The sequence below is a fragment of the Lynx rufus genome, unplaced genomic scaffold, assembly GCF_022079265.1.
Source record: "Lynx rufus isolate CCGP_SWC_20201006 ecotype Redwood Valley unplaced genomic scaffold, mLynRuf1.p SCAF_18, whole genome shotgun sequence".
NCBI lineage: Eukaryota > Metazoa > Chordata > Mammalia > Carnivora > Felidae > Lynx > Lynx rufus.
The window spans coordinates 31,360,878-31,374,722 of NW_025814832.1; the positions used below are offsets into that span (position 1 = coordinate 31,360,878).

The 13,845-nt window shown below is 57.7% G+C and overlaps 1 protein-coding gene across 1 annotated transcript in view; it reads left to right on the forward strand.

Moving 5' to 3' along the window:
• The window catches only part of SDK2 (sidekick cell adhesion molecule 2), a 259,629-nt gene extending 248,947 nt beyond the window's left edge, over positions 1 to 10,682 (forward strand). The window contains 2 exon segments of the mRNA XM_047080554.1: positions 947 to 1,073; positions 10,329 to 10,682. Of these exon segments, the coding sequence (XP_046936510.1) occupies positions 947 to 1,073; positions 10,329 to 10,682 (481 nt within the window).
• Positions 10,683 to 13,845: the final 3,163 nt, after the last annotated feature.

The window sequence follows — 13,845 nt, forward strand, 5'->3', positions numbered from 1 at the left end:
AAATCAGTGCAGATTTAGCACGAGAGGTTGGAGGTGGCAGGGAGGTTGCTTGTGACTTGTTCCCAGGCCGCGGGATTGTTCTCAGAAGAGCATTTCTGCGGCAAGGGCACTGCCGGCCCCTGGGGGGAGCAGCTGGCGTTCAGAGCCACAGTTCCAGAACACCTGGGCAGATCTCGGGGCATGAGACCACCCCCACTCCAAGGCCCTGAGGAAGCACAAACAGGGCAGAGTCACGAACGACCCCAGCCACCTGCTCGGCGCCCAGCCCACCGCCCTCACCCCCAGCTCAGGGGGCTCAGGAAAGCACGGCCCTTGCCTCCAGCCTCTGGGCGCCCATGGCGGGCAGGCTGCTCTGTGCTTCGTGCTGCGTGTTCGAACAGGTGAGGTAGAGCCAGGCCTCTAACTCAGTGGGCAGCGCACTTTCTCGAAGGCTGATTGTCAAAGGTGGAGCAGGACTTGGCGCCCGGAATTCATTTCTGGTCTCTGAGCAGATCTGGAGGGAAAAGGCCCTGGTTTCCCTTTTTCTCCTGACCCTTGGCGTTAACCCTCTGAAGCTCCCTTGGTGAGTTCAAGAGTGACGTGGGGAGCTGGTCTGCGCAGGCACGCCGGCCTCACCTGGGATTCCGACTCGAGGGTCTCAGGGGGCTCTGCCAAGTGATCCCAGTGCCCCGAGGCCTTGAAACCACAAGTGGAGGATCGAGTGGGGTGCTGCCCCTCCCCGTTTCCCTGAAGCTGGTTCAGGAGGTTGGTCCCAACTGAGCCTCTCCCACCCCTGGAGGGGCCCCCAGCCCAAGGCTCCGCTGTCCGAGGAGCAGACACAGAGAGCAACAGCGCAGGACAGACCCGTCGAGGGCTCCCGCCCTTCCCGGCCCCGCCGTGGCCTCCCCAGCCACAGCGGCAGCTCTGGGAAAGGCTGGCTCTCAGCGTCCCTTCCGCTCCCTCTTAGATCTCCTCCCCGGCCCAGCCCGGGCAGCCTCCACTACTCCGACGAGGACGTGACCAAGTACAACGACCTCATCCCGGCAGAGAGCAGCAGCCTGACCGAGAAGCCCTCAGAAATCTCCGACTCTCAGGTGAGGGGCAGGGGGGCCAGGCGCCCCGGAGAGGGGAGTGGAGCGGCCCCTTCTGAGAGTGCGGCCCGTCACATGGGCCTCCTTTCCTCCTTTCCTTTCTGGAGCGCAAAGACGGAGGAGGGGTCGTATGTGAACCAGCCGTCACCTCCCAAGCTCTGCTCAGAGTTTGCTCCAGGGCTGACGGGGCCCTATAACCTTGACTAGATGTGAGACCCCACCCCCACGCCCCGCCCCGCCAAGAACACAGTCCTCTAGAGTTTCCAGCATCTCCCCACATGCTCTGGCCTGCAAAGGATCTCATGGAAGCAAGGGGAAGGAGCCCTGCATTGCCAGAGCCTGGAGAATGGCTGAGAATGTAGCTAGTTAGGGTCAGAATGAGCTCTAGAAACTGAGGGCCAGAAGCTCTGGAGCCCCGAGGCTGGGAAGCAGTACAGATTAGTGAGGCCTTAGGCTTTGGAGATTCAGACCTGAGTTTCCATCCTGACTCTGCTGCCCGCCAGCCCGGGCATCCTGGGTTTGGTAGGTAACCTCTTTGGGCCTCAGTTTCTCCATCTGTTCTACAGGCAGGGATGCTAACGGGCGCTGTCATGGGGCTGTGGGACTGCTGAGGTTAAGGCACAGAGAAACTGAGCACAGCGCACACGGCAACTGTTCGATAAATGTCAGCTTTTATGTGAAGAAGGACATGGTGCCTCTGGGAGAGACACAGAGCTTGAGAGAGGCTGCCATTAGGTGGGCCACGTGGGGACACTGTCCCAGACTATGGGGACAGGGGGGGTGAGTGCATTCCAATGAAGTTATGTCATGGCCTCCCACCCAGCCCTCTTGGCCTCGGCCGAGCCTGGTGGTTGCCCAGGGAGGGGCCGAGAAAGGCCACTGCGTCCCACACCCTAGACCTTTATGCCCAGTCCTGGGAGAGGCCAAGGAAGAAGAGATGCCAGCAGGGAACAAGGCTGTCGCCGGGTAGGTGGTGCCAGCATGCCCGGGTTCCGGTTGTGGGCCCAGTAGACCGAGGGCCTCTGGCTCACTGCTGTTTTGTTCAGCTCCAGGGCTACTGATGGGCTTGGCAGAGCAAACAAGGCTGGAGCTAACACCCCAGCTCTGAGCTGGCAGGGACAGAGACCCCAACTTAGCCTGGCTGACACAGGAACTCACACGATTCAGGTTATGGCGTCTTGTTACAAGCGTTTCACTCTCTGCGGCCATATGCATCCTGGGACTTGTGAGGCCATGCTTCACCCAAGCATGATTCTTCTTTCTTTCTCCCCAAAATGGCAATGGGCATTTAGGCTCTAGGCACTCAAGGTAAAATTCAAAAAAATACAGCCCGTGAGGCTGTAACAGAAGGCCCCTTAAGCCACACTCCTGTCTCTGGAGAGCAAAGGCAGTGGCCAGCAGGGGGGACTCTCCTTCCTGCTTTGATCAGCCTCCTTCGTCCTTCTATAGAGGGCATCATTCATGCACACTCATTGGCTGGGCACTGACCTTTCAGGGAGGGAGCCCTCTGAGTGCAAAAGACATTGCCCAGATGTCTTCAGATGGCCCGGGGCCATCTCCTCAAGAGTCGGGAGGAGCCTCCCCCAGGATGCGGAGCTGGTCCCTAAGACCAGCCACCCACCCCCACCTCGAAGGAGTTGCTGAGAGAAGAAACCTCATCCGAAGACCACCCTACTTCCGTCACGCCCACTCAAGGCGGGCAGAGTCCCTAGACTCCCCCACTTTGCCACTGGTGTCTTTTGTTCGACACAAGCCCACCGCTTGAATGCACTTTCCATAGCCATCTGGAACCAGTCACCTTCAGGGAGCACGTGCCCTGGAGAGGGGAGGCCTCCCGGTTCCAGAAGCCAGTTGTCACAGCAGAACACCCACGTTCCCTTTCAGGGGCAGCAGTGGACCACAGCCTGGGCCTAGAGCTCCGCCTGTGGACTTTAGGGTGGTTTGGGGTTTGATCTGGAGCTCAGCAGGGTTGAGTTGAGTTTACTTATTCTGAAAGCAAAGTTCCATGAAGTCAGGGGCTTGTGACCGTCCTGAGGTCTATTACCTCCCCGGTGCCCTTCTTGGCACATGGTGCATGGGCACTCTGCACACTGGTGTCAGGCATGAAAGGGTCATTGGAGAAGCTGGCCAAGCTAGTCCAGACCTAGTAGGCTAGCAAGAGAGAGACGCAAAGGTTCACAGTTGTAAAGCTGTTCCTTTTAGACCAAGGCCAGAAGCACACATTCAGAGCGATCCTTCAGAGTGACACTGATGGCCATGGCCACACCGCCTGGGGCTGCACCCTTCATCCCATGCGCCTCACCACTTTGTAATCACAGAGAGCCTCCGAGCGGCCTTTGTGTCATCTTTTTTGTCCAGATGGGGAAACTGAGGCTCACAGAGCTCCGCTGGGTTGGCTCAGGCCCCACAGCCAGAAGGTGCAAACCCAGGATCCCAGCGCCCGAGTCACAGAGGCAGACCTTGCACACGGGCCTTCTGACGCAGAGCCCAGCTTGGCCCCCCGGCCCTACCCTGTCCCAAAGCTGGTGATGTCACCCTTGTGGCAGACCCTCCTGGAAGGGCCTTCAGAACCAGCTGATGAGACACTCTTGAGAACAAATAACTGTGGATTTTCTTTAAACACAAACAACAACTCAAGCCTGTCTTCAAAGGTTCAGAGGTGCCAGGATCAGGAGGCCCCCGGGACTATTCGGCCATCAGTCGCTCACGTCCCCCAGACCCAGGGTGCCAGGACCGTTACGTGTGCCATTGTCAAAATGTTGAACTGTTTCCATACCTGTTGGGAAAGAGCCACCACCCTGAGCCCCTACGTGTCACCGAGAGAACCCCAAGCAGACTGTGACTCTGCCCCTACAGGCTCAGCAAACAGAGGACAGGGCCCTGCTTCAGCCAGAGGCCTTGCCTGGTTGCCTCCGGGGTCACATCAAACTTTGTGTCTTAACAGCTAAGGAGGCCTGATGTCCGCCCCCGCCCAGGGCGTAGAGGGCAACCCCGGGGGGGTGTGGCAGGGGGCACACACTGACTTCTCCTCAACACTCAGTTCTTGAGCCTGTACTCCAGGGACAGAGAGGTGATGGAGACATGACCCTGCCTCCAAGGAGCTGCTCGTGGGCCGGAGGGGACAGACATGGACACAGAGCGGCTGGTCTCCCTCCGATGCCCTTGCTGAAAACATAAATAAGCAGATCTGATTACTACCCGCTCGCCTCTGTGACATGTGGCTCAAGTACGAGCCGGTGTCTGCTGTGTAGAGCATCAGCCACCGCGACTTGCAATTTGGGGCTTCAGGCGGGTGCTCCCCAGTCCACCCGCATGGGATGGCTTCTGGAGGGGCATCCTTGAGGGTCAGCAGGCACATGGGCCCCCCCCCCCGGCCCCGTTTCAACTGCTCTGGAGAATGAGGGCCTGACTTTTTGAAGTATACCCTTCCCCCTGCATCCTCTGAGAGTGACTTTTCCATATGCTGCCTGGTTTCTATTCCAAGTCAGACCACCCAAAAGTGACAACCCAAAATTGGCAGAAATCTGCCCGGCCCTCTCCCTGTGATAGGGTAATAAACAAAAGTCTGCGTTGCTTATAAACAAACGCGCATGACAAGATGTTAAGAAGTGGTTTAACGGGGCTGTGGGAAGACTGGGGCTGGGAGGGCTGTCCCCAGAGGGGTGTTGATGAAGGGGCTTCCAGGCTGGGGGTGGGAGGTGGGGGTGCAGGAAACAAAGGCTGAGGTTTGAAAACCCATAGCTTGTTTGATATAACTTCTGAAAACAAAGCATGGCTGCATTCCAACGTCATTTTCAAAATAAGAGCCCAAGTATGGGAGAAAAATTATATAGCACACAAGTAAATCTCAATGGAAAAGGAGTTCTCGGCCCAGGGCACGCCTCTTCTAATAAATACTCAGTCTTTGTGACTTCCTGGGCAGCCCCAGGAAACCCATTGCAGTGAAATTAAGCCTATGTGGAAAAGTAAGAAAACAGACAGGACAAATTAGGTTTTCTGTAACACTTTTGAGCACCCAGTCATTAATGGTGAATGTTTACGGAGCCCTTCCCGGTGGCCAAGAATGACTCTAGGGATTGTTCCAGAATGGCACACTTAACCTTCACAGCCCCCTGCAAAGCCTGGCGGGGTTATCTATTGCATGAGTCAGGGAGCCACCAATGACGAAGCCAGGCCCACCTGAGACCTATTGTGTGCCACGCCGGGGTCGGGCCCTGTGTGGCCATCTTGCTGGTTTGTCCTCCTTGGGACCCGTTCATTCCTTCCTTGCTGCATTTATTCAACAGCGAATTCCTCTGCACCCACTAAGCAGTACCAGGCACCGTTTCCATGTGGCAGCTATAGTGGTGAGCAGGACCGACTCTCAGGGACATTGCATTAACCGCGTTATGATCCATTAGGGAAGACCACGTGCGTCGAATACTCACGTGTTTTCACGTATTAAAATTTTACGGTGCCATGCCGTAATTTTCAGGAGGAAAATGGGAAACAAAAGTCTTCCTGTCTCCTGGGGTGCTGCCCTCTGAGGTATCTTGGGGGAAGGTCCCATCCTCCTGGAGATTCCCAGAGGGCTGCCTGGAGGAGGTGGCATTTCAGCTGGGCCTCAGAGTGCAAACGGGACTGGGTCATGCAGAGAAGGGAGGAGCCGTGCAGGTTTGCAGGTGTGCGTTTGGCTGAGTGGTTCTGACAACCCCTCCCTCTGAGTGTCTCCGGTCTTTTATCAGTGTTCGCCTCTTGGGTTGGGCCGTGAGTCTAAGAGATTCACTGGGGCCCATCTCCGGCTTCTCCTTAGCCTGACCCATACAGGCCCAGGAAGCCCAGGCTTGTGCCAAACTAGAAACACACTACGGGCAGGGCAGAGGGAGCCCGGAGGAAAGAGGCAACGCTACACGTGGGGCCCTTGCTTTGTGCCAAGTCCTGCACTGTGCACGTTCTCATTTCAAATCCAGTCGCCCCACCAGGCAAGTTGCAGGATTCCCAGTTAACAGCTGGGATCACTGAGGCTCAGAGGGGTCAAGTAGCTTGCCCGTAATCACACAGCTTAGAAGTGTGGGCAATCCCCACTGCCTCAGGCCCCGCTGAGCTGACATTTTTAAAAAGACATTCCTGGGAGGGGTGCCTGGGTGGCTCAGTCTGTTGAGAATCTGACTCTTGATTTGGGCTCAGGTCATGATCTCACGGTTCGTGGGCTCAAGGCCCACATCGGGCTCTGTGCTGATAGGGCAGAGCCTGCTTGGGATTTTCTCTCTCTCTCTCTCTCTCTCTCTGCCTTCCACCACTTTCTCTCAAATAAATAAACATGAAAGGAAGGAAGGAAGGAAGGAAGGAAGGAAGGAAGGAAGGAAGGAAGGAAGGAAGGAAGGAAAAAAGAAAGAAAGAAAGAACGAACAAGGACATTCCTGGGAGATTTCTAGCTGTTTTAGTACAAGAAGCCCAGATGCCTGACAAAATTGCGCCTCGTGGGGGCTTCTAGAGAGGGAGACACTCAGCACATCCCCCCACCTCCGATGCGCAGGAGAGGCCCCCTGGTTCCAGGGGAAGGGCGTCCAAGGGACTGATGTAGAGCTGGCCTCAGCCTAGACGGGTGCAGGGAGCCCCCGGGCCACGGCGACTCCGGCTTCCAGCCTCCAAAGGAGCCGCACAGGGGACCTCCTGTCACCTGGGGCAGCACAGTCCCACCAGACTTCAGGAGATTCAGCAAGATGAGGGCACCCTGCCTGGCCCCTACGTCCCTGCGCTGTGCTGGCAACAGAGGGAGACCAAAAAGCTCTCCTCTGCCCCCCTCTCTTTTGTTGCCGGCTCTTCCCCGGGGCGTCCCTCCCGCCGACCCCCTCCCCGCGCCCCTCCGCTCCCCTCCGCAGGCCCGGTAATTGCTGATTGAGTGGCTTTGAGGAGCTGTTAAGAGGCCCGGAGCTGGAGCAGTCGCCTGATTGCCTGGCGGCCTGGCGGGACTGCCCGTGAAAGGTCCCCTTTGTGCTGGGTCGGTTACCGGGAAGCTGCATTCAATTACGCGCGAGAGTTGAAAGCCCGAATGGGCGCCCTGGGTCCCCCCCACCCTCGCTCGCTTTCTTCCCTTCTCACCCCACCCCCCTGCAGAAAAGAAACAGATGTTCCAGGAGAGGGAAGCGGGAGAGCAGCGCAAATGCAAAGGCCGCCTCCCTGGCTGCGGAGAGCTGGGGGCGGGGCGGGCGCGCCTCCAGCCCCCTGCACCTCCCCCACCCCCACCCCCGCTGCCGCTCTGGCTTCCGTCGCTTTTCCACCCCCGTCCGAATGCGGGATGCCGGATGCCGACCGTAATCGTTAGCACGAATGGGCTCTGGGGTCTGGGCCCCCAGGAGGACCAGAGAGGCCCATCCCCCCTAGTGATGCTTCACTTTGGGGGACGGGAGGTGAACATTCTTCTTCCTTGCCAGCCACCTGAGCATTGAGCCGGCCTCCACTACCCCTGCTCCTTCTGATCCCTCCTTGGGGGCTTCCAGGCCTTCGCACCCAGACCCACCTCGCTGTCTCCCCAGTAACACCTTTTACAACGTTCCATCATTTCACCCTGTGAGCTGCAGGCATCTACCCATTTTACAGACAAGGATACCGAGGCTGAGAGAGGCCAAGTGATGCGTCCCAGACTTAACCTAGCTAGCTAGCGAGGGACAGAGTCGGTGATGGAGACTGGCTTCTGGGGCTGGCCAAAGTTCTAGAACCTCTACCAATGACACTACCAACTCTTCAAGCCAGTTGGTGGGGGCCCTCCCGGAGAGACCTGTCCCACAGAGAGAAGTGTGGGGTGCCCCCTTCCACCACCCAACACTTACAGACCCTCGCTGCTCCTGCACCAGAGCCCCCCCAGCCCCCTGCCTCGTGGCATCCACCATGGCTTGCTCAGACTTCTCCCGCCTCTGGGCGGCCTCCCTGCGGCCCCAGGCATCGGGTGCCCAGCCCTCAGCCTCCTCCCCACTCTTGGCATATGGAGCCCCTGTCTGTACTGCCCTTTTGTTCCCTCCTGGGCTGGCAGCTGGGCAGTAGGCAAAGAAAGGGGCTTGTATTGTGCTGCACTGCGTCATGGGGACACCGAGGGACTTTCCATTGTCTCTACTGCCAAGAGGACTGAGGTCCTGGGAGCCTGTGCAGGGTGGTGGTAAGGAGAGCATCTCTACGGAGGGATGAGGTGGAGGAGGGGCGGCGGCAGATGACGTAAATTTGCAGATGGACTAGGGTGTATGTCATCCCCACGGGGAGGTTACAGGGGCTCTCATTCCCATCTTGTGACCTCCAGGGAGGAGCGGGGTGGAGCATGTGTGGGCTTTGGAAAATCAGGCAGACCTGAGTCCCCCAGCACATCATCTCTTGGGGCAAACCCTCATCCTCTCTGCCTTGGTGTTCTCGGCACTTCCAGAGCAATAGCTGTGACGGGGCCAAGGTGTGAGAGTTCAGTACAGTCTCCTGACGGAGCACCTGCTCCCGCGGCTGGCACCGCTATAGTTCTGTACATTCTAGCTCTTTCTCATGAAGGGGCTGGATGCCATACAGGACTTGGGGTTCCGGAGAGCAAGTGCACGTTGCGCCTCCCCATAGCTCAGACCCCTTGGGGCAAGGTCAACAACTCTCCGTTTGCTCTGCCTGTAATGCAGGACACAGCTCGTCATCCCAGACTCATTGGTATTGGGTTCACTGGGTCTATTTGGTACAGCTTTACCCAGAGTATGTTGATAAAATTTACCGCCTCCATGTATTAGCTGGGCAGGGACGCGGCGACCTGAGCGAGGCCTTCTGAGCCTCACTAAAATCAGAGCGCATCTCTTCCAGAGAGTTCTAAGCGTGTTCCCATCTGTCCTCTTCTTAGTTCTCAAAACATTGCTGGGAGCCTGGGGTGGGGGAGGGGCACATGATATTTTTAGCTCCACGATTCAGATCCGAACCAGGGAACGCTGTTTGACTTCGCAACCCGGCCTGACTCTTGGCTGATTCCCCCTCAGGCAGCTGGAGCTATGGTGAGGACACCAAAGTTATCGACAGTTTTAAGAAAAACTGAATATGTTGTATTTATCGGGGAAAGCTACAGGGTAATCATCGTGTGAAATTCAGAGCTTTTGTTGATATTTTTCTCATGCTCGTTTTATAAATGGATGTTGCTTTTATTCTGGATCACAACGTGGGTGAGCACCAGCGTCCTTTCAGTGCCCGGAGCCTCTCCAAGTCTGGCCCTGGCTTTGTCCCCAGTCACACAGTAAGTCAGAGGTAGACCGAGATCGGAACTCAGTACATCCTACATGAATAGCTGTCCTAAAATGTAGGCTTTGTTCCTATTCAGGTATGGCAAGGCCAGGAGATGAAGAGATGATTGTCCCGGGGGAAAAAAATTATTATTCACAGTTCCCAAGAAGAGGGGACCCATCACACCATGCAGGGCCATTCAGGAAAGCACTAGGGTCCCCCAGAGGCAGAGAAAGCAGGAGGGACGCATGGGCAGGAGCCTTTATTATGGAAGCAGGCTTAGGTTAGTATGAATCAATTCAGTGGGCTCTGGGATACAGGGGCTGTCCCTGGTTGCCTGGTACCTGGCCCCTGGGGTGATTAGGAGCAGCGGTTGGTGATGAAAGGGCATTCGCTAGCTCCAAAAATTGACCAGCCCCAGGAGCCATAGCCCCTCCAGAATCAGCAAGGCCCCAGATGTCAAAGCATCAGAAATACAGAAAATGAAAAGGCATGATGAGTTCAACCTCCAAAACATGATATGCTGAGCAAAAGAAGCCGGCCACACAACAGGCGCGTTTTATAGGCTCCCACCCGTAGGAAATGTCCGGAGTAGGTAGACCCACAGAGATAGAAAGTGGTTACCAGGAGTGGGGGCGGGGGAAGGAAGGGGGAACGACCGCCAGTGGGTACAGGGCAATGAAGATGTTTTGGAGCCGCGTGGAGTAATGCCCAAACACTGTGAGTGTATGAAAAGCCACTGAATCTTACACTTTAAGACAGTTAACTTCATGTGCTATAAAGTTCCCTTCAATGAAAAAGAATTAGAACTCAGGTCTTCGATCCACATCGGGTCCCTTCAAGGCTGTGTGTGTCAACGCCACGATCTGCTCCCAAGGCAAGGAAGGTGGGCACATCCGGGCATTATGCCCCCTGGGCAGTGAGGGGGAGAGAGGTGGCCACAGTCCAGGCCTTGAGAGATTCAAACCAGGGTGCCTGGCACCTTGCAGCCCTGGGCACACGGACCCGTCCCCGCGGGGCCCCTGACTCCCCGATTCTCTGTCCTCCCAGGGAAGCGACAGTGAGTACGAGGCCGACCCGACCCACCAGAAGGCCCACTCTTTCGTCAACCACTACATCAGCGACCCCACCTACTACAACTCGTGGCGGAGGCAGCAGAAGGGGATCTCGCGGGCCCAGGCGTACAGCTACACGGAGAGCGACTCGGGCGAGCCGGACCACACCACCATCGCCAACAGCAGCAGCGCCCAGCAGGGCGGCCTCTTCCGGCCCAAGGCCAGTCGGACCCCTACGCCCCAAAACCCCCCGAACCCCCCGAGTCAGCAGAGCACCCTCTACCGCCCCCCCAGCAGCCTCACCCCCGGCCCCCGGGCTCCTATAGCAGGATTTTCATCGTTCGTGTGACGTCGGAAGGGGGAAAAGAAAGAAAGAGCAAAACAAAACAAAACAAAACAGCACCAAACTCCCCATCCGCCCCTCCCCGCACTGCCTGCCAGAAAACAAAAACACCGAGAAACCAAGTCAACTTTTCACCTCCTGAGTTTATTTTTCCAGAGATTCCAGGGCCAGCAAAGACGGTGTTGAGAAGGAGGAGAAGAAAACCACCGGAGGAGGACGTGTGTGTGTGTGTGTGTGTGTGTGTGTGTGTGTGTGGCCCACAGTTGGTCAGCTCCAGATTGTAGGGTTCCCTGGGCCTTTACGGACTTCGCAGAGTCGGGCTGCAGGGGCCCAGCCTGGGCTGAGGTGGGACAGAGGGAGGGAGAGAAAGCTAAGGCCCGGAGAGCTGTAAGGCAGTGTGCTCAGGGGGCAAGAAGCTTCTGGAAGTCCTGACAGCTGCCTCTTCCGCCAGTGTGGGGGCCCTGGGCCCACTGCTAGATGATGATGTGCAAGGCTGGGCGCCCCTGAGGGCAAAGCTCACCTTCTCTCCCCCCCACACACACACCCCTCCCAACCCTCCCCCTGCATCGCTGACAGGCCTCTGGGGGTTCAATCCGTCCCCCTGGCCTGCTCCTCACGCTCCCCTCCCTTGTTCAACTTCTCCACCAAGCGTTTGGTTTATTTAGAAAAAGGAAAACAACTGAGGGGTGAGAGTCTGCCTAGCTAGTTCCTTGTTTCTTACATACGCTTTTTATTGTGACTCCAAGGAAGAGGGCCCCAGGGTGGGGAGAGGCCCCCACAGCACCACTGAACCCGGCCGTTGCTTGACTTGAATTCACTTTCCTGAGCACAGACCAGGAGAGCTGAACCCGGGGAACAGAGTACAGGGCACTGACCGGGCATCGCTGGGATAATTGGGCATAACGCAGGAAGTCAAGAATGTAAGAAGGAAGCTTAACTTCCCTCTTCCTTCCAATTTAGGTACCACCAGCACCCTCCTTAAAGCAAGAGGGAAAGGAAGGCGCTTAGATAAGGAAGTTCAGCATGCACCGGCTGGGGAGCTAGGCAGGGGTGAGGGATGGCCATCTAGGCAGACACACCCCTGTCCCCGGACACACCCCTTCCTCCTGAGACGGGCACATACACACAAGTCCCCCTTGCACTTGCAAGGAGACGGGTCTAAGGATCCTCTCCCAAGAGAAATCCCTTTGGGTCCTAGCCAGTCGGGACACTCACTTCCAGATGTGTGTCCCTGTCGCTCTCAACCCAGAGTGATCCCCGTCTAAAGCACCCCCAGTCCCAAGCACAGGGGCACGGAAGCCCAGAGGAGTGGGCCAGGCCCCTGGTCTAGAGGCCAGAGCTCCCAGAATCTACGCTGTCTGCCCAGCACCTGGTTTACAAAGAGTCAAAGACCCAACCCCAGGGTATGTGTTCCAGGCCGGCCTCAGCCTAGCCAGGGCTCGGAGCAAGGAGGGGCCCCATCCAATCTTCACACAGCTCCCAAGATGTACAGCCAGGCCGGCCAGGAGGAGCAGGTCAGATGGGACCAAGGACAAGAATAGCTGACAGGAAGCAAAGCTTTTACACACACACAATCCGCTCTAAGGAATGTTCTTTTAAAAAGCCACTTCTAGTGGCCCGAATCTTCCTTTCAGCCCCAGGATGTAGGGATTGAGGGAGGAACCGTTCTGTCGAATTCCCCGAGTGCCCCCAGCTGGCCCAGCCGCGTGGTTTTGGGTGGGCAGCAGCCTCTGGGAGAGGAGGTGGTCCGGCAGGAAGACACCGGGTGCGGCGTGGGGCCCCTTAGTGGGCCGAATGCAGGCCCCGTCTTGGGGGTGAGGAAAACAGAGGAGGTCTGAAAGGGGGATTTGGGAAGCAAGCCAAGGAAAGCGAGGCTCTGCACCTGGCCCCACGGGCCCCCCACTCAGGTGAGGGGGATGGGAGCAGGGCCAGGGGCCTGAGGGGAGGACATACCTCCCAGACCCTCAGGAGCGCTGGCAGGTGTCTCCGCAGACGGGGCCCAGACGCCGGCTTCTCCACCGGGGTGTCTTGGGAGGGAAGCACCCCCACGAGGACACAGGCCTGAGGTCTGCCCTGTACACATCTGGTGTCGCCATGGCAACACATCCGCAGCCACCCGCCTGTGATCTCCCCGCGCTGCCTCCTTTTCATCTCATCTTTTTTTAACAACCTCATCCCTTTCCTTATCTGCTGTGCGTTTAGCCATTTGCGGAAGTTCCCAGTTTGCAGGAGGGAATTCATGTAGCCCAGCCCAGTGAGGAATCTGGGAGTGGGGTGGGGTGGGGGGAGGAGCAGGATGCGTGAAGCCGTGTGTGTGCGCGTGTGTGTGTGCGCGAGGCCAGATTTCCTTTGCCTTTCACAGACTGCCTAGTGCACCGAGATGTGCGCCCTCCCCCTCCCCACGCGCTCACTCACCCCCACGCCGACACACCCACGCACACTTAGCACAGGGCCGTGCACGCCTGGGCTCACGCACATGCACACACAGATATGCACGGATGTGTGTTCGCAAACAGGCTTGCGATTCCTTCTGGTAGCTCGTCTGTCCTTTGTGAGGCACAGGCAGCCGGGGTCACTCCCGCTCGAACGTGGGAGCCTGAGAGGGCACTGGCGAGGACGCTGTGTGAGCCGGAAGGCAGGCTGTGCCCAACGTGAAAATCCAGCCCTGAGTTCATAGCCACCCACCCAAAATGTTGCCCCACTGCCCCATCCACATCTGGAAGCCCAGGTCTCCACGACAGAACTCTAGATTTCTCAGAGGACACCTCTGCCCTCATTTACATATCTGCCGGGGCAGTGGAGGCTCCCGACCCCTGACCAGACAGCCGGTCGCATTCGGATGTGCCGGGCACTGCCCGTAGGTAACAGGGAACCTCCCCGACCTCTGGGCTCCTGGGCGGACGATGCCAGGGCCCCTGTCTCTGTGACCACCTGAAGCAGGTTGACACAAGGACACCTCTGTGTCCTCTGGCTCTGCCTCGTCATGCCCTCGGGAAATCTGGTGTTGCACCCAGCAGCCCACGCTGGGCACACCAGCACTGCCCTTCCCCCTCGTGGCCACGCCCCCTGCGTGCACGCCAGCTCCTCGCCCAGACTGCCAAGATGAACCAAAAAGCTGCTCGGCTTCCAGAGCGCCTTTCTCCCAGGGCCCCAGGGGGTTTGCAAACCC